The sequence below is a fragment of the Elaeis guineensis genome, chromosome 5 (genome assembly GCF_000442705.2).
Source record: "Elaeis guineensis isolate ETL-2024a chromosome 5, EG11, whole genome shotgun sequence".
Taxonomy (NCBI): domain Eukaryota; kingdom Viridiplantae; phylum Streptophyta; class Magnoliopsida; order Arecales; family Arecaceae; genus Elaeis; species Elaeis guineensis.
The window spans coordinates 12993576-13014446 of record NC_025997.2 but is presented as its reverse complement, the minus strand read 5'-3'; the positions used below and the strand labels follow the sequence as shown (position 1 = coordinate 13014446).

Here is a 20871-nt window from a genome sequence, read left to right as displayed (position 1 = left end):
TTCACAGAAAAATGATATGAATTTCTGGATAAAGGAGAGACATTTTAGTATCAAAGAAACACATCAACAAAGAGTATTCAATTCCTCAAGCAAGGAAACAGACCTTCCCTCTTCATCTCCAATTACAGAAATACTCAGCAGGCTTTGAAACAAAAACAGGGACAAGCCTGCACTGCTGCATCCATAGAACATATACACAGAAGGACCTCCCAAGCGATCCCTCACCGATAACTGCAGTGTACAACCAAACAAGAAGAGAGCTGTACAACGGAAAGGAAGAGGGGAGAAAGATTTCATAAACCATTATCTCATGTCCCAGCTGCAACGAGGGCCTTGTCCTCAGAATCTTTGATGACTCTTGGGGCTGAAGACACTGGAAGTTTTGGGCTAAGAGGAACTTTCTCTGCAGCCTCGTCTGGTGTGAGAACAGGAACCGGTTTTCTTGTGTAATTGAAGGAGAGATCCTTGTTTGCAGCCAGAGCCACAAGCTCTGATTCTTCCAGCCCCTTTGTTGGCCCAAGGCTGCATCTGTCTGTGGTGTGTTTGGCCAATGCATCTTTAAATTTCTTAATCTGCATTATAGGGAGAAGAGAATATTTCAAAACCAATTACCAAAACACATGTACAAACAACTAGAAGAGAGTTAGTTTATTCAGAAACATTTTAAGATAACAAAAGAAAACCATATGAGTCATCAAACGCTCTTCCTTTATTCATAAATCCTTTTCCAGTAAAACAAACAAAAGTTACATGGAAAATTAAATATTTACAAGCTCTACTGATCACTCAAACAAAGAGGCACCATACAAAACCACAACTAGTTATTAAAGCTCTAAATCAATGTATAGAGAAACATGCAAGGATTCACATCAAAAAAAAAAAAAACCATACAAGGAAAAAAAAATTGACAGGCATGAGTCAGCTGCAAATCATCATAAGTAACAAAAGGAACAGAAATTTAGAAAGGGATGCAGAAGGGGGGGGAACATACAGTTGCATTGGTGCAGCTGAAGCTACAAAGGCGACCGTGAGCTCCCCGGTAAAACCTAAAAAAGGGGAGAACGTGAACATGCAAGCTATAACACATGGACTTGTGCTTCTCATAGTTTATTTGGAGGAAGAGAACATGTGGGTTCATCTCCGCAATCCGGCAAATCTGCAAGTAAATAAAAAGGACAGATTCTAAGATACCTCAACCTTCAAGATTGATAAAGAAATTTTGAGAATATAAAAAGCATGAAATTTGAAATTAAAAGTAAAGAAGAATGAGGATATTCATATCAATTTGATTGATTCAAAAGGAAAATTTTCCCCCTTAAAAACCATACCTTTGGATGGAGGGCTTTGCAGCCTCCACAACCAGGGGAGAAGAAATCTACGATAACAAGCTTGTCTCCTTCATTCAATAAGGAGTCAACAAGATCCTGGGCCGATCCAATCTCCTTCATGTTGGGCTGCACACCCTTCTCCCACCACTTCAATGACTTTCCAACGCCGAGGCTCATCTGCAGTTCGGGGGAGGAAAAAAAAAAGAAAAGGAAAAAAGGAAAATCATTAGCAAACCTATGAAACAAAAGCTATAAAAGGTCACGAATAAATAAGGGCAAAACCCAAGAAAATTCACACCAACAACCTACAGAATTAAAAAACCGAGGCCCTGAAAGATTTTTTTGCGAAAAAAAAATAACTTCCTTTCCTAATAAATCACCTAAGAATCATATGTGTACAATTCTTTTGAAATAAATTAGGACTACCCATCAAAAACCACATTTAAATTTTAAAATAAAAAATAATGAAGCAAAGATATTCAAAATGTCTTCTTTCTCTTTACATCACCAAGGAAATCACGTAAAAGTAATATTTTTTTAAAAAGAAATTGACCACAAAGGTGGGAAAACAGCGCAATCTCGTCTACTTTGAAATATATATTTAAAAAAAATCAATGCAAGATCGGATTTTGAAGCCTCTACATACCTGTACACGGGAAGAGCTAGAATTTCCCTTGATGGACCTCCCTCTCCGAGTCCCGATAACAAATCTCCGAGAAGACGACCTAGGAGGCCCGATCGGCCGAGAGGATGAGAGAGGAAACCCAAGAAAAGAAGGGCTCCTCTTCTGGCAAGAAGGGGCCACGGAACGGTGCCCGCGCAGCGAGAACACGCCGCTCCTGCCCAAAACCTCCGCCATGGATTCCAAAGGTCGAACTTCTGATCAAATAAATCAAGACCTAGAGAGAGATTGATACCATAAAAAAGAAAGATTTGAGGATTGAGTTTTCGAGAAGAAACTGAGGGATAAAAGCGAAAAAGCGACACCTGTTCGGACGCCCCAAAACAGGACAAAACGGTGTTTAATCCTTGCCGTTCCGTTTATCTCTGTCTTATATTCAACCGTGGCCGTTGACGGGACGCGCTTTCTTATTGAACGGTGGATAGAAATGAAGCTTGGAAAACTAGATTCGATGAAACGTTTGGGTCCGCGAGTTCGCGCGTTTGCCGGTCGCTGAAAAGTGGATATCATGTGGATAAAAGCAACCTAAATGCCACGTAAGCAATTAGAGACCAACCGTCACGCCCAGATTGGTGCCCACGCTCTTCCAGGACAGATGAAATAAATATATAACTGGCCGCGGAACCGAATATATAAAAATAAATTTTTTCTATATCTAATTTGATTGAAAAAAATTATATTTAAATAATAAAATAATATTTATTTAAATTTTAAAATTATTTTATATTCTCAACTATCTATGTAAATAATTTTAATTATAAAAATATAAAAATATTATATATTAATAATATAATTAATATAAAAAATTATTTTTTTCAGATAATAAAATAAAATTTATTTAAAAAGTTGAATTGACAATACTTTAATATCTTTTCATTATTATATATATATATATAATTAATATAATTAATTTTTATGTTATGTTTAATTTTATTTTTTAAATAATTAATATAAATCTGTATCGGGTTGTTGGTGGGGGGGGGGGGGGGGCGGGCTCCATGTGCACCTAAATCTTATTCAAAATTCCATTCGAAAATAAACACTTACGGTGGGGTATTATAAGTTTAGCAAGATGATAATCTATCGTAATAGAAAGCCTTTATAGTTTTTGTAGATTAATTGTGAAAAATTAGCCCTTTCATAGCAATAACTTCAACAATTATTGCTTATAGATGTGTGTATGCGTGGAAAAGAAGAATAACAAAAAGGGATTCCTGCTTGGTGCAAAAGAGGTTAAGAGTCGTCAATGTTTTATTTATTTAGTGTTTAATTTCTTTCTATTAAATCCCGGGTACTACTATGATATTAATAGAGTTTTATCTCAAAGCAGACAAAGAATTTCCTACTTAATTTGCATTAGCATGCCAGTTGCTCCGATCACTTTGGTTTTATGCTATATTTTAAATTAAGGAACTAAAAGGTATCTATTTTTGACTCTTTTCTTCTTTGATCGTGGAGAGGCCAACTTTTCTAATGTTTAAGGAAACAATATATGCACTTCTGCTGGAGGAGAATCTCCTTCTCCCTTTTTTTTTTTTTTCACATTTCTATTATGTATACACCTATTTTCTTAGATAAATAAATAGTTTTTTGAGAATTTTTTAGAAAAAAAAATATTGACATGTACAAACTCACCCTCCTCTAATAAAATAAAGATGGGTTTGGTTACACTTTCTGATTTTTAATTTTTAAAAAATATTTTTATTTTTTTTATTTTTATTATTGAATAAAAATAAGAAAGTAAAAATATGTTTGATAAATATGTTGTTATAAAGTAAAAAGTAATATTTGAGAATGGTAAATAAAGAGCTCAATGAAAAGAAGAATTCGAGAAGAGAAGAAAAAAAGATGGAGAGATGAAGTGTCCGATGAAAGAGAAGAGTTTGGGGCTCTTTACTTTTTGTTTTGATATTTTAGACGTAAGTAAGTAAGAAAAAAATAAAAAAAAAAAAAGTAAAATTTGAAAAATAAAAATTTTTATTTTATATATAAAATAATTATTTTTATTTTTTGATTTTAATTTTTTATCTTTTTATGATGGTATCAAATATTATTTTTTTAATTTTTATTTTTTAAAAATAAAAAAATATTTTTTTTTAGCGACTAACCAAACGCACCCTACCTTATTACAATAGACAACCCAGCAACATATATAAACACAAAACAAGATTATACCCAAAAACTCTTACCCATGAACTTCCAGGGACTCCCCACAGGCCATCACCTGAGTGTTTAGAATGATATTTTTCTGAAAAAAATAACTGGAAGACCAGATACATTCCCCAATCAACTTGTGCTCCTGATGGTCCAAACACCTGTGCATAATGATAAACCTTGGAACCCATCTGCAGTAGCTCTTCTAAAAAACAATATTGGTTAAGTTGAAAGCGTAAAGACTTTTCATTTACTCCTATAAATCCATCATTATAGTGAGCTTTTAACATTGATCCTTCTGAAATCACCAGGTACAATGATCTTTTAGCAATTGTATAGTTCCCTTTGAAGATAATAATGGAGGTACCCCTGCTCATTTTGATTTTGCAGCAACCTGAAGCAGACGCATCATCATACAAAAAATTCACAGTAATCGGGGAGTGAAGGCAGCAGCACCAGCAGATACATTGATAGCCAGATTCCACACCAGCAGCACCATATAAACACCTCTGACAATAATTGCTTTTGTTAATGTTTTTAGAGAGCAATGGCAGAATTGAGAGGTAAGATTTGTATACCCAAATTGCTTAACAGAGAAGCCTGCAACCAAAACAGAGTTGGTCATAAACATTTCTATTGTTCTGATCATCCTGTCTTTCTTTTTGTTTCCTATTTTCCTTTCTTTTTCCTTCATTTTTTTTTTCCTTTCTTTCTTTTTTCCTTTTCTTTTTTTTTCGCATATACTCTTTCTGTGTTCTCCTTTGCTTTTTTCCTTTCTTCAAATGTCTGTTACATGATGTATCATAAATTCCTGTTAACCCAGTCATAGCTAGCAACTGTACAATGATGTCATCAATACAAATGTTGCTAAAATAGATTATAAGTGTGAATGAAATATATCCCTTGTGCCCAGAGTAGCAGAATTTATAATTGATCCCTTGAGTTAAAACATGTATACATAATACCACCAACAATATAGTTGTAAGATAAATAATCCACAGCTTTGAAGGAAACAATGTAGCATCAGATCTGTTATCTTCTTGTATATAAAATTTCTGTGTAAATCTTTATTGACACACCAGTATGGTGTGCGTTGCAACACTTGCTGATTAGAACGATGACCTCGTCCTCATATAACAATGCATGCACATACCGGTACCTCAACAACCTGCAACCAAAGCCAAAGGAAGTTAGAAGTTAAACCTTCTTTATTTTTTATACTTGTTTTTTTCCTTTTTCCTCTTTCTTTTTTCCTTTCTTCCCTTTTGTTTTCTCCCACAATTTTTTTTTAACTTCATTTTTTCTTTTTTCTAGAACATTGTTCAGACCTTCAGGCAAAGGGTATGTGTAACAGTCTACCAGGTCCTTACTTCCAGACTTGTGCTTCATATTTGTTTTCTTTCTTTTTTGATTCTTGCTTTCCCCTCCCCTCATTTCATATGCTATATTGACTATCAATTCATGAATGTCACCATTATAATCTGTAATGAAGATCTTTCTTAGCGGCCACGCTTCAAGACTAGTACTATAATGAAACCAGTAAAAGCCAATTGTGTCAGCAGACATCGCATAAGTTTTCTGCTTCATATCTCCAGAACAAGCATGAGTCCCAAAGGAGCTTATTGTTGCGGCCAATCTCCTCGTCGTCTGGTCGTCGGGAACGAGCGTCTGCAAAAGAAAGTCTGCACTAATCGGAGGTGGCTCCGGCGGGGACCCTCCGACGGTCAAATCAAAGAGGAGACTAGGCAACAGTGAAAAAAAAACAAGGAGCTCAACGAGAAAGAGAGCGAGAGCTAGAGAGGAAGGGTTCAGGGGTTTCGAATGGACCTCCTCCAGCACTGTTGCCTTCTCCGTTTTATAGTAGAGCGCAGCATGGCACCGTCATTAATGGTGTAGACAATGGGAGGAGTTATCAAATCACCGGAGGCTGTCAGAGTCGCCGTGGGCTGTCAAATCGCCGCGGGTTGTCAGAATCAACCCATGTCCTTGACAGGACAATGTTCCAGGGCGGTCACACAGCACATCCTTGACAGGACAGCAGCCCATAGCGATCGTACGGCATTTGGGAGGGCTGGCCGATCATACGTCGGTATTCGGCTGTCGGGACGTCGGGTGATGATCCGGAGGCACCGTCGGCTGGTCTGGTGTCTTGCTTAAGTCGGACGTCGGCTGCCACCCCCGACAGTGAGCCGGTAATATGGGTTCGACCGCTCGGTCGGTCGGGAATAGCATGGGTCGGTTCGGCCGACACACCTTCGGTCGGATATTGTCGGCAGCCGTCTGTCGGGGCCGTCGGTCGGAGTCGTCCGTCGGGGTCATCCGTCGGTCGTCGGTCGGGATCGTCCGTCGGGGTCGTCCGTCGGAGTCATCCGTCGGGGTCGGTCGGGGTCGTCCGTCGGAGTCGTTCGTCGGGGTCGTCCGTCGGAGTCGTTCGTCGGGGTCGTCCGTAGGAGTCGTCCGTCGGTTGTCGGTCGGGGTCGTCGGTCGGAGTCGTCTGTCGGAGTCGTCCGTCGGGGTCGGTCGGGGTCGTCCGTCGGAGTCGTCCGTCGGTGTCGTCCCTCGGTCGTCCGTCGGGGTCGTCCGTCGGAGTCGTCCGTCAGTCGTCCGTCGGGGTCGTCCGTCGGAGTTAATCGTCGGAGTCGTCCGTCGGGGTCGTCCGTTGGTATATCCCAACAGTTGCCCCCCCCACTCCTGAGTCCGATGTCGTGTTGGCTTGCGTGAACATGTGGGCGATGGCTTCGGATGAAAGGAGTGATTTTTCGTCACGTCTTGCCCCGACTCTGGAGATCACATCAACGAACAATCCGATGTCGGTCGTCTCGACAGTAGGTCGAGCATGCACGTCGGGTCGGAGGTCGGCCAACCTCCAAACGTTGCTCGTCGACACGATCATTCCGCAGAGTTTGATAGTCGAGTAGCGTCCAACGTATTCGGATAGGATAACGATGGCAAGTCGAATATCCATTGTCCGGCCTTTGGTTGGGCATGCACGTCGGGACGTATGATAAACGGTGACAAGCCGAATATCCTTTGATCGATCGTGACCGAGTTGGTATGTCGCAAGTCGAATATCCATCGACGTAGCATGTCGAGTCGTATGATAGACGATGGCAAGCCAAATATCCTTCGACTGGTCGTGACCGGATCGGTATGTCGCAAGTCGAATATCCGTCGACGTAGCATGTCGAGTCGTATGATAGACGATGGCAAGCCGAATATCCTTCGATCGGTCGTGACCGGGTCGGTATGTCGCAAGTCGAATACCCGTTGCCCAGACCTTGGTCGGGCGGGTATGTCGCGGTTGTCTTGGCGTTTTGCCCTTTCTTAGTCGAAGCTAAGTTGGCAAGTTAGCCAGCCGCATTGGTTGAAGCCCTTTTGCCTTCAGAGGCGGGGGCCGTCGTAGATATTCTGTCCCTTCGATCTTCGTCATAGAATTCGATGTGTCATCGGTGATCGAAACGTAGATTGAGCCGTTGGTTCGGTGATCGGCGATCAGTTCGACGACAGAGTCATAGATTCGGCGATCAGCGATCAGTTCGACGATGGAGTCATAGATTCGTCGATCGACGATCAAGACGTTGGTTTGGCGATCGACGATCAGTTCGATGACAGAGTCGTAGATCCGACGATCAACGATCGAGCTGTTGGTTTGGCGATCGGCGATCAGTTCGACGACGGAGTCGTAGATTCGACGATTGACGATCGAGCCGTTGGTTCGACGATCGGCGATCAGTTCAACGACGGAGTCGTAGATTCGACGATCAACGATCGAGCCATTGGTTCGACGATCGTCGATCAGTTCAGCGATGGAGTCATAGATTCGACGATCAACGATCGAGCCGTTGGTTCGACGATCGACGATCAGTTCGACGACGGAGTCGTAGATTCGACGATCGACGATCGAGTCGTTGGTTCGGCGATCAGTTCGGTGACGGAGTCATAGATTCGGCGATCAACGATCGAGCCATTGGTTCGGCGATCGGCGATCAGTTCGACGATGGAGTCGTAGATTCGACGATCGACAATCGAGCCGTTGGTTCGGCAATCGGACCGCATTGGTCGAGGCCTTTTGCCTTCAAAGGCGGGGGCTATCGTAGATATTCCATCCCTTCGATCTTCGCCATAGAATTCGATGTGTCATCGACGATCGAAACGTAGATTGAGCCGTTGGGTCGGTGATCGGCGATCAGTTCGACGACGGAGTCATAGATTCAGCGATCGACGATCGAGCCGTTGGTTCGGCGATCGGCGATCAGTTCGACGACGGAGTCGTAGATTCGGTGATCGACGATCGAGCCATTGGTTCGACGATCGGACCACGTTAGTCGAGGCCTTTTGCCTTCAAAGACGGAGGCCGTCGCAGATATTCCACTCCTTCGATCTTCGTCGTAGAATCTGCGCACAAGGAGCGGAGAGAGGGGTGTAGGAGTCATACCTGCGATGCGTTGGTCTCGGACTCCGTCGTCGGGGTAAGACCTGTCTATCGGTGGTGGGCCTGCTGGGTTCAGCAGGGGCCCGACCTTTCTTCCACTTTTCCTTCCAGCCCGTGCCCTAGGTCAGATGCCAGTCGGAAGCTCCTTCGTCTGCGCGCATGTATTTGTACGCGTGCTCCAGCAATTCGGCGTACGTCCGAGGGAGGGTCTTGTCCAGAGAGTATGTGAAACAGGACCCCCTTAGCCCCCGTTTCATGGTCGAGATGGCCATGTCTTCGTTGAGATCCCAGACCTCAAGCGTGGCCGCATTGAATCGTATCACGAAGTGTCGTAGAGTCTCATTTTCTCTCTGCTTGAGGAAGAAAAGACTGTCCGAGGTTCGTGACGACTTTCGACTGGTGCTGAAATGGACCACGAAGGAATGTTCGAGCTGTCCGAAGGAGTGGACACTTCCCGAGCGGAGGCCGGAGTACCAGGCCCTGGCAGCTTTGCAGAGTGTGACAGAGAAGCCGATGCAAAGAAGAGCGTCGGTTGCCCCTTGAATCGTCATGAGAGTTTTATAGCTCTCCAAATGGTCGATCGGATCGATGGAGCCGTCGTAAGGCTCCACGTGTGGCATCTTGAACCGATTGGGGATCGATTCGTCGAGGATGAGTCGGGAGAGAGGTTGGGCGGTCTGGAAGTCAACGTCATTCGAGGACTTCTATCCGTCCATCTGCAGCTGGGCAAGCCAACGGTCGATTTCTTCGAACCTGCGTTCGTAGTTGTCGATCCATCGGTGCTGGGAGACCCCAGGAGTGGAGTCTCCAGAGGAGTCCGAGAGAGAGGCGGACGGCATTCGCGGTCGCTTCTCCTTCCTTGCTCGTTCCAGCTGGGAGGGAGAAGGCCGTCGAGACCGATGGGTGTCGCACCGTGGCTGCCCCTCCTCTCGGTAGGAGCGCTGTGGCAGGTGCTCCTGCGGAGGCGACGGAGACCGATGCGGGCACCGACGGCTGCTCCTGGAGGGCATCGGACGTGCCGCCGGTTGCTCGGCCGGTGAAGGCGGCAGTCGGATCGGTTGTTGCTGAAGGCTTTTGACCGCGTCTGTCAGCACGGTCATCTGCCGCACGATCGCTGCGATCTGCACCTCCGTGGTCACCGTGGGGTGCGGAGAGCTGGGTTCCGCCATGGAGGGTGGAGGAGAGGCCTCTTCCCGACGGGAAGAGCACCTCGCCGATCCAGTGACCCTCGACCGCTGAGCTCTTGTCTTTGTCATCTTGGATCCCGTGGGGGTTACAATTCCCGGTGCTGTCAATGAAGCACTAACTTGTCACTGCGTCCCCTATCTGGCGCGTCAATCTATTGTAGCCAATCTTCTCGTCGTCTGGTCGTCGAGAACGAGCGCCTGCAAAAGAAAGTCCGCACTGACCGGAGGTGGCTCCGGCGGGGACCCTCCGACGGTCAAGTCAGAGAGGAGACTAGGCAACAGTGAAAAAAAAACAAGGAGCTCAACGAGAAAGAGAGCGAGAGCTAGAGAGGAGGGGTTCAGGGGTTTCGAATGGACCTCCTCCAGCACTGTTGCCTTCCCCGTTTTATAGTAGAGCGCGGCATGGCACCGTCATTAATGGCGCAGACAATGGGAGGAGTTGTCAATCACCGGAGGCTGTCAGAGTCGTCGTGGGCTATCAAATCACCGTGGGTTGTCAGAATCAACCCATGTCCTTGGCAGGACAATGTTCCAGGGCGGTCACACAGTACATCCTTGACAGGACAGCAGCCCATAGCGGTCGTACGGCATTTGGGAGGGCTGGCCGATCATACGTCGGTATTCGACTGTCGGGACGTCGGGTGATGATCCGGAGGCACCGTCGGCTGGTCTGGTGTCTTGCTTAAGTCGGACGTCGGCTGCCACCCCCGACAGTGAGTCGGTAATATGGGTTCGATCGCTCGGTTGGTCGGGAACAGCATAGGTCGGTTCGGCCGACACACCTTCGGTCGGATATTGTCGGCAGCTGTCTGTCGGGGCCGTCGGTCTGAGTCGTCCGTCAGGGTCATCCGTCGGTCGTCGGTCGGGATCGTCCGTCGGAGTCGTCCGTCGGGGTCGGTCGGGGTCGTCCGTCGGAGTCGTCCGTCGGGGTCGTCCGTCGGAGTCGTCTGTCGGTTGTCGGTCGGGGTCGTCGGTCGGGGTCGTCCGTCGGAGTGGTCCATCAGGGTCGGTCGGGGTCGTCCGTCGGAGTCATCCGTCGGAGTCGTCCGTCGGTCGTCCGTCGGGGTCGTCCGTCGGAGTCGTCTGTCAGTCGTCGGTCGGGATCGTCCGTCGGAGTCATCCGTCGGAGTCATCCATCGGGGTCGTCCGTTGGTATATCCCAACACTTATCATTTGAGATAAATCACAACAATTGCCTTCTTCCTTTAAACAATTTTTACAGGGTATTATGGCATCCTGTTCAAGTCTATTTCCTTGTGAAATGCACTCCATATCCATCAACTCTGATAAGGGAAGCACATAATGGATCTATATTGGTCTGATTTGTCCATGGAAAATCCCCCTGCAAAGCAATATGAGACATGTAATCAGCTACTTGATTTGCTTCTCGCAAAACATATGATACCTTAAAAGATGTCGCTGTCCTTTTTCAATGCCATAAGTCCTGCAAAAGAGGAAGGTGTGCATTTAGACATGTGTCAGGGAGATTTATCCAAGATACAGCAGTATTAGAATCCCCTTCTAGCCACAGTTGATTAGCATGTAAACCATTAATAGCTGCCTTGACTCCCAACCATACAGCAATTAGCTCAGCCATTGGTACTGTAGTATGATGCAATTGTTTGCCACCGGCTTGGATCATTGCCCCCTGAAAATCACGAATAATACGAGCAGCAGCAGCTCTGTCATTCACAACGGAAGCATCAAAATTTACCTTAAAAACTCCAACAGAAGGAGGCAACCAAAAAACAAGTCGGGGTTGTATATAATAGCAATTAGACTATGAAAAGTTGCCACGGTGCTGTCATGGAGTTTCAGTAGACTGCATTTCAAGCAACTTAGGGGATGTTTGGTGGGGGAGTAGAGGTCTGAAATCGGATTCGGAATAGGTAATTTCCATTTCAACCGTTTGGTTGGAAGGAGTCCCAATCCGATTCTGATTTCAGGGTGGAATGGAACTGGCTTAATTTATATAGAACTCAATCCCTACTCTCCTCTATGGATTCAAATTTTTATTTTAATTTCGATTCTGATTCCGATTCCGATTCCCATCATGAGCCAAATGCTTCGGAGAATTTGGTCATTCTGATTTCGATTCCAAATCATTTCAATTTTTATTTCTATTCTGATTTTGGTTACGAATCAAATACCCCCTTAGAGTCAAGGATAAATAATATTACCTTTCTCACGATATAAGCTGAATTACAATCCATCTGCTTAAAGATTCTCTTATTCCTGGCATTCCACGGCAACCAGGCAGTATATGCTTGGTTTCCTTTTCTATGTGCCTTATTATCTTCCACAGTGGGTTTGGTAATTCATGTGGAAAGAAAATAAAAGTATATATAATGGGTTTTAAATCATACATATCTGAACACAAAAACAAACTCTTTGGTTGTTAATAATTGGAATTGATCTAACCAAATAATAATAATAATAATAATAATTGGAATTGATTAATTATGCATATTTTGTAATTATGTTTTGATTTACTAATATTATGTTGGCCCTTCTAAGAAAGACTTCTGATTTGGTCCTTGGTTGGTTAGGACGTCAAATGTGGAAGGTTATAGTAAGTGGATAAATATGGTTATCTTTTTGTTCCTTTTTCTTTATCCATGGTTTTATGGAGTCAAAACCTTATCGATTTATTTAAGGACATGGAGATTGTGATTTTACATGAGTTTTGTCAAGATTACTGTAACTGTCGCGGGATTCCTGCAAATATGTACTCATCACCTGTGTTTACGGCAAAAATATTGGATTTAGATTTAAGAGAGAGAGCAAAATTTTAAAACTTTTTTTTCATCAAAAAATTCGAGAAATATTTATTTATCTATTTTAAAATAAAAATAATTATTTATTTTTTTATTTTGTGGGATAAATGCAAAAAAAAAATCAATTATCCATTCATCATTACACAAATTAGGGTGGTAATTAGCAATTCCAGCAATACAAAAATTCGTTATCATCGTACCAACATGTAGCAAGTCAGTGAACCAAAAATTAGTCTCTGCAAAGCTGAAACAAGGGCTACAAAGATGAAACAAGGGCCATAATAAAAATTAGTAAGAATTTTATTTTAGTTACGTTGATGTTGTTCTTGGTAACTAGCCTGCCTTGGTTGGTTCAATGTCATAAATCACAATGTTCAAAAAGTCAAGATGTGGGAACAACATAAGGTTCAGCCCTTGTAGGTTTCTAGTTGTCAAACTCTTTTGTTATATCTTTATGGAGTAAGAAAAAAAAATTTTTTGAGATAATTTTTGTTGAAATATTGAATAAAAGGGAGTTCATGACTATTTCTAAGGAAGAGAATTAGTTCATTAGATAATATTATCTTGTAAGAATGACAATTTTAGCCGACTCATCCTATATTCGATCCGATCTGAATAGAACAGATTTTATCTAATCCGATTAGAAATCAGGGTGTATATAGATTCTAAAAAAATTTCTCAAAGCGATTTGAGTTAGATACGGATAATGGTATGCTCCATCTCAAGCTCGATCCAATATAATCTTAATTTATATTTTTTTTTCTAAAATTATAATTATTTTATAATATTTAGATATATCCAACCTGATCTACCTTGCATCTCTGTTTGATTCAATTCAACTACAGCCAAGTACGAGATCGGTATGGATATAAAATTTTTAATTACGAGACAGATATGGATATTTGGCCAACTCAATCATCCCTACAGCCCTGATTAGATACCAGCAGTATAATGATTCCACTTCTCTTCCTTTCTCCATTTAACAGTGTCTCTTTTTGCATATCTAAAACTGCATACTAAATAAGCGTTGGTGCAAGTCCCTGAGGCAATGAGGCTCCACTTTCTAATGACATGACCTTTGATGCTCTAGATGAGGCTAAGGGTGGATTGGGGTTGTATCTTTTGTGCAAAAGAAGAATTCATCCTTTTTTTGCACAAATGCACCATTGGATCATGTGATAGTCCTTTTGAGAACTATCTATCTAGATAGATGAATGAGAGAATTCGGAATGCTCTCATATCTGCACAAGAAGCTATCCAATGATCATCATCGTGAAAGGAGATCAATCATTCTTTCACACGAAAGATACAACTCAAACCCAAGCAAGGCAGGAGCTTGATTCTGAATCGAATCGGCCCGTGCTTTAATCCTTGATTATGCTAATAAGACCTGGTCTCACCAGCTGAGGTTTAGTCTACCCAGAAACCCGACTCTGGCTTAGGTAGGTTGGGGTGGATATTGGGTAGAGCCTAGGCCCACCTATCTCAGAAAGAAGAAAAGAAAACAAAATCTATGTGAAGCCTTTTGAATATGGCATGCTGTCTTCAAAGATCCATCGATCATATTTCTTGATGATAAAAGATTCACACTCATCAACAAGATCTGACAGTCGTGTAGTCTTCAACTAATTCAGCAGCTACAGTCATTCATAAATTATCAATTTTCCTCATTTGGAAGAACAAAGCTATTAAATGAGGCACACCAAAGTTTCCAACCCAATTTCTCGATGTTACCAATATGAAAACATCACTTCATATTTTTGGGCGCCCCAGTTACTTTGTCCATCCATGGGTGAAAGAAGCCAATCTAAATAATAGAAGCAAGGATAAATCATTTGTCACGAACTCCAGAAATATTTATATAAATTTTTAGGCACGCTTAAGGAACAACTGAAGATCCATCTTTCATCACGTCGAAGTTGTAGGTACAAGCAATCAATAGACAAAGATGAACTTTCTTTGTTTTTGATGGAAAGAGCCACCTCCTGTTTATTGAAAGAGAGAAGTTTACAGGAGTGAACAGAGAGAAGTTAACAGTCATTACAGCATTGTCCAAGGAAGAAGAGACAAGGGGGAAGGCTAAAGAAACGCAACACATTCACATTCAAGAGCTACTGAGGCGGACCAAGGATAGAAGTCTATTCCAAAGGCACCGATGGGAGTCTCCCGCCTTGGTTGTGCAAGGATGGCTCTAACTGCAGAAGAATGGAAGGATTTTCTGAACCACAACATAAACAGATCCCTTCGTATGCAGAAATAACTGAGCGTTCCTCTCCCTCCAAGTTTCCCAACAAACGACAGCAATCAACTGGTCCCCTGCTTTCTTATCCAACCTAAGCTTCTTCTTCATTCTGTGAGATGAACTTCTAATACTCAGAAATAAATTGCAACAATCATTTTTCTTTACAGCAACCTTTGATTATGCCACTAGATGCAATGGATTGGTCAGAAGCCATTTTCTCTGAGAAAGCAACCGTGTAAGGTATCAAAGATATAGCGGCATCTACTATGTGATTAATTGTGAACCCATAAATCCACAGACATCAAATAACGTTTTCCATATCTGATATCTGCATCAGAAAAAAACAAGAAATCTATCAGTCCAGTGAAACCATTCCATTTATATATGTACACACACGTAAAAGCAAGCAGGAGGTTCCATTTACGTTGTTTACCTACGGGTGATATGGCATCAATTGCTGAGAATTCCATCCTCATTGTCCCCCACAGTTTTGGTAGATCATGTATCGAACTATCGATGTTGCCAATCACTCACTGATGGCACGAAGTATGCCTCCAGATGGGCCTGACTCTTCTGCCATTGCTATAAAAATAAAAAAAGAAGTCATGACATGTTCTCTAATTTTCTTCATGGGATCTTTTCGGTTGAAGGTTTCTGACAAGGCTCCTGTTACAGTCAAGAGCATAACTCTTGCTGTCTATACTACAAAACTAGGCCTAGTTCATTTACGAAGACTCTAGTTTGACAATTTGAAAGCTAAGTTAGTATCTAACACAATGATACTAAGCAGATTAAGAATTCTCAGTGCATGTATTTTGCAACATATACTGTCTAATAATATCGAAGCTAAAAAATATACCAGTTTAGGAGAGTCCAAATAGTCACTCCAAAAGTCAAGCAAATAAAACAGAGTAACTGCACTAGTTAATCTTACTTGAAGAAGCAACTTAGCATGCCAGTTCGGAGATTTTGTAGCAAAAAGTTTTCATGTTCAACTAGATATATCTACAAGAGCATCATCTTAGAAACTGTGTCACATATCAAGTTTTTTCAAAGAGAAATAAATGTAGACATCATCACTTTGTTTAACAGAGAGATTGAAAATGGATGTATGAACTAGAAAGAACCACCTACCCAGAACTTGCTATATACCAATTTTGGTATCAAACTTTGTTATGCCATTGCTATTCATTCATACCAAATCTTTTCAATGTTTTCACGCGCTTGGCAATCTTGAAGTTCTGCAGTATCATATACAACAGAGAAGATCAGGCCACTAGTGGAGAGATCAGGAACATTAATGTGAAATGTCAACATCCTTATGATAGGTGGAAGGAGACAGAGTAGATGGCTAAAAGAGAGGTTAAAACTTTAAATTACCTTAATCAATAAAGATATTTGGGACATGGGAGATGTTTAGCCCATCCGTCCTCAACAAGGGGCTGCAGCAGCTAATGATTAGCTCTTTAAGGACAGTGAGGCATTCTATGCCCTGAGGCAATGCCGTCAGGTTGGGGCAGCGTGAGATCTCTAATGTTTCCAATGATGTAAGGTCCCCCAGCCATTCTGGCAGTTTGGCCAGATTGGTGCAGGCCAGTATCTTCAGTGATTTAAGTGAAATAAAGACTTGCATACTCTCTGGTAAGCTGATCAGCTCATCACATGACTCAATTGTCAAGTCCTCAAGTCTATTATGGTATTGCAGTCCCTTCCACCCATCAGATGATATGCCACAGTTCTTGACCCACAGTCTCCTAAGAAGTGAAGATGATGATGCTGAGGATGATGGCCCCATTTGCCATCTCAATGACAACATCTCACTGTTATTGCACACCCACAGGTCCACAATGGATGTTGGGAGACATGGCTTTGGTTTCAACTTTGGACATCCAGATGCTGTCAAAGTTTTAAGAGAAGTGAACATGAATACTTCATGTCTTCCCCCACCATTATCCACCATCACTGCAGTTGGCCACTCTTCTAGGTCAGGAATATTCTCAAAATGGAGTTCCTTCAGTGAAGGGTATGGAATCAATCTGGGGTCACTAACATAAGATTCAGTATCCATGTACCTGAGCCCGCTCATGTACCTTAGCTCAAGAAACTGAAGAGCTGGTAGCTGCCCAAGTGATGGAAGACAATCACATATATGAATATTGCTTAGTGTTAAGCGGACCAGATTTGGGAGCCATGATTCTATCTTGTTTGTCATCCAGCTAGAAAACTTGGTGCCCATGTAACCATCTATGTTCAAGACCTCCAAATTCTGAGGGGGTGGAAGACTCTCCAGTAAGGCCTCCACCTCCTCTGAACGATGACTCTTCCATGACAAGGTTAGAGACCGCAGGTTTTTCTTGTCCTTTAACTTCGCTTTCTGGGCATCTGCTACTAGATTCTTTGCCTTTATGGGACACTGGATTTGCAGGTCTCCACTAAGAAGATTTAGATGTTCTAGCTCTGCAATTCTGCTATATCTGCTACTGCCTTTCTCATTCATGATGAATAAGGGCAATGACTGGAGGTTAGTCAAGCACCCTATCCCTCGTGGCATGCCTCTCAATGACCAACATTTGTCATTCCTCAGGTGTCTGAGATTAGTCATGTTTGACAAGCCGTCAGGTAGCTCTCTAAGATTTTCACACCCAACAAGGTTTAGTATCTCTAACTTCATGAGGTTGGTTAGAGATTCTGGTAATTGTTGAAGCCCCAACACTGAAATAGGTTCAAAGTCCGCAAGTTTTGGAGGCTGCTAACAAATTCAGGTAATGTCTCAAGTATAATATTCAATGATAGGTTCAAGTCCTGCAAGTTCACCAGGTTGGACATAGATTCTGGCAATATCCTAATATCAATATATTGTGATAGGTTCAGAACCTGCAAGTTTTGTAGCCTGCCTATAGATTCAGGTAATCTCTCTAGATCACTACAATGCGATAGGTTCAAAGTCTGCAATCTTCCAATGCTGCCTATCGATTCTGGTAGGGCCTGAAGCAGACTACATGCAGACAGATTTAACTCCAGTAAGTTTGAAAGCCTGCCCAAAGATCCAGGTAGTCTCTCAAGAAAACGACATTGAGATAGGTTCAAGGATTGCAAATTTTTGAGGCTGCAAATAGAATCAGGTAGCATGGAAAGGTAATAACATCCTTCTAGGTTCAATGTTTGCAAACTTTCAAGGTTACCAAAAGAATGAGGTAAAAACTTAAGATAAGGACACAGTGATAGGTTCAAAGTCTGCAGGTTCTGAAGTCGTCCAATAGAATTGGGCAATGTCTGAAATTTACAAGCTGTTAGGTCCAGAACCTGCAAGTTATCAAACCTTCCTATGAATTCAGGAAGCATCTGAAGAAAGAACACTGAGATAGATATAGACATTGCAAGTTGTGGAGGTTGCTCATAGACTGGGGCAGTGTTTCCATCCATGTTGATGAAACATCGAGATACCTTAGAAGTTTCATTTTCTTAATCGAATTGGGCAGCTCTTTCATCTGGTTGCCATGTAAATCTAGAGCACGTAGATCTTAGTGGAGGACAAGGGCTTTTTATACAGAGGAGAACGTCTTAGATGGAGTGCATGTACTTTATTTAATACCACATTTGGAATTTCAGGCCTCCCCTTGATCCTGTCAGTGATGCATAGCGACAAGCTTCAGATATACCAGTTGTCCATTCATCGAGCACTACAACTTCATCTCCTGCGACTGACTGTGCAAGATCAGTACCAAGTGATGCATCCTGTACTTTGTCCTTCCAAGACTCTTATCTTCCTCCACCTCTTGAAGAAAAGACATCCACAATAAATGGTTGAAATACTCGTTTCCTTTATCCTCCAGTGGCCAGCTTTGTCCTTCTCTTGATCGGATGAAGCCAAGAGCAATCCATTGCTGGATCAGTTTTTCCTTGTCGATCTCATAGTGTTTTGGGAATATGGAGCAATAAGCAAAGCATTGCTTCAGAGGAGATGGCATCTGAGTATAACTCAATCTTAGAGATGGTAAGATTTTATCTTCTTGCTCCAATCTCCAAATTTCACTATTTTTTACAGCTAACCATGAATCTTCCGTTCGTTTAAACCGCATCAAGCTTCCTAGAGCATTCGCCGCTAATGGCACACCTCCACATTTCTTGACAATCTCCATTCCAATTATCACCAAGTTTGGATACTTCTCCTCTTCCCCCTTCTCGAATGCCTTCCACTTGAACAGCTCCCAACAGTCATCAATCGATAACCCTGCAAATGGAAAGGTTCCACAGTCTTCATGATCATGGCAACCTTTTTGCTGCGTGTAGTCACTATGATTTTACTTCCCCTCTTGCCATCTTTCAACAGAAGTTTCAACTTCTCCCACTCATCCTGGTTCTCGTTCCAACAATCATCTAGAACCAATAAATACCGCCTCTCGGTAAACACTCTTGCAAGGCAACTTGCTATGGATTCCAAGTTGTTTATATCACACTTCTCCTTAGTGGCATCTAATATAGGTTGTACTATGGTTTTCAAATTGAAATCACCAGATACACATATCCAAATTCGCAGGTCAAAAACCTCACTATTTGTCCTCCCATCATTGAACACTAATTGAGCAAGAGTCGTCTTCCCCAAACCCCCCATGCCGACTATGGGAATGACTGATATATCCTCCTCAGTTGTCGTGTCCAACAACAATTTCATGATCTTCTCTTTATCGCCATCTCTTCCACGATTCTAGACTCATCAACCATGGAAAACGTATCACGCTTCTCAATTTCCGGCCATCTATTTGGAGCAAAATGGAATTTATTCTTCTCCTCGGCAATCTTATCTAACCTTGCCCTCAGAGATTTCACCTTATGAACCATCATGCAACCAAAAATCAGTGGATTGGAGTGGGAGAAAAAGCGGCATACCATTTTGACCTTCTGTCGCTGCGCAGAATCCGTGTCAAATTCGTCCAGTAAATCATCAACATCATAAGCAACATCCTTGAGCTTCTTGAGCCAATCACGCAAAGCTTCATCCTTGGCGCAGCGTTCCTCCGCATCTTGGAGCACGGCTCGAATCGCCGTCAGGATGCACCTCAGATCCTCCAAGTCGTCTTTAAAGCGCCGCAACAGTCCAAACTCTTCCGAGATCCGGGAGCCCAGCTTTCCGATCACTGCCGTGACGATGTCAGAAGCAATCGTTGCCCCATCCATGGCCACCAGCTTCCCTAGGCAACACCAAGGTGCTCTGATGCCGGTGATTCTTTCTCTGAAGCTGGGGTTTCCGCTTGCGCTCTTGGGTCAACGGTACGCATGCGCATTTTGTCACGAAAACAAAACAGCGGCCAGAACATTTGAAAAGTCACTTTTTTTTCTTTCTTTTTTTTTCCTTTTAATTAAAAAAAAAAAATCCACGCAAGGATCTATTGGCTTGTATAAATATCTAATGTGTTTTCCGACCGCAAGGTCGTTGATAGAGAAGAAACTATGCGTTCCCAATGGTTTGGAAAAAGACATTCAACCACCACACGGCAAAATATATGACCAATCCTATGGTGGCTACCGGCCAAAGTAAATTATTTTAATATTTGTGTAAATTTTTCAACTTGCATTAGGAGCATGCAGTCGGAAGTTTGAAATACTGATCTGTTCCTTCTATAATCCTCAGCTGAGATTTTCTTTTCATTTATATATGTTCTATTGGTTTTATCTGCTCTAGCTCGGCTATGGACCTAAAAGTATCAGAGGAACTTAATTGGTTTTATTTTATTTTATTTGATAGACTAGCGTTTTTTTAACGAAATTGATAGCCCAGTATTAGCCCTCCTCACTGGGTCTAATGCTCGCCAGCATATGAGGCCACTTCGCCACGTCCGTATACAAACGAGATTAGATGAGACAGTAGACAAATTGCAGCGAAGGATACCTAAATGGAGAACAGAAAACCTTCGTCTTTACCATAAACTGCATCACAGACACCTGAAACCATATCAAATCCAATACCTAGTTTTGATTACCAAACCATATGAATCTTAGCCTACGTGTAGCTTTAACGTAAGGCGATTATTTTCCTTCTGTGATTTTAGCCATCAGATCAAACATAACAAA

At 42.5% G+C, this 20871-nt stretch overlaps 2 protein-coding genes across 2 annotated transcripts; both read right to left on the bottom strand.

The window, feature by feature from the left end:
- LOC105044909 (thioredoxin-like 1-2, chloroplastic) lies at window positions 1–2305 on the bottom strand. The gene is made up of 4 exons (XM_010922992.3): window positions 1975–2305; window positions 1329–1505; window positions 992–1156; window positions 1–572 (listed from the first exon to the last, which is right to left on the bottom strand). The coding sequence occupies exons 1-4, from the start codon at window positions 2185–2187 to the stop codon at window positions 309–311; spliced, it is 819 nt and encodes a 272-aa protein (XP_010921294.1). The 5' UTR covers window positions 2188–2305; the 3' UTR covers window positions 1–308.
- A 13601-nt stretch (window positions 2306–15906) lies between these two features.
- LOC105045102 (uncharacterized) lies at window positions 15907–20116 on the bottom strand. Its single transcript, XM_010923262.4, is given in 8 exon segments — window positions 15907–16043; window positions 16183–17508; window positions 17511–18152; window positions 18155–18332; window positions 18334–18521; window positions 18524–19036; window positions 19039–19503; window positions 19506–20116. Coding segments are annotated over 7 exon segments (3783 nt in total). The 5' UTR covers window positions 19978–20116; the 3' UTR covers window positions 15907–16043; window position 16183.
- Window positions 20117–20871: the final 755 nt, after the last annotated feature.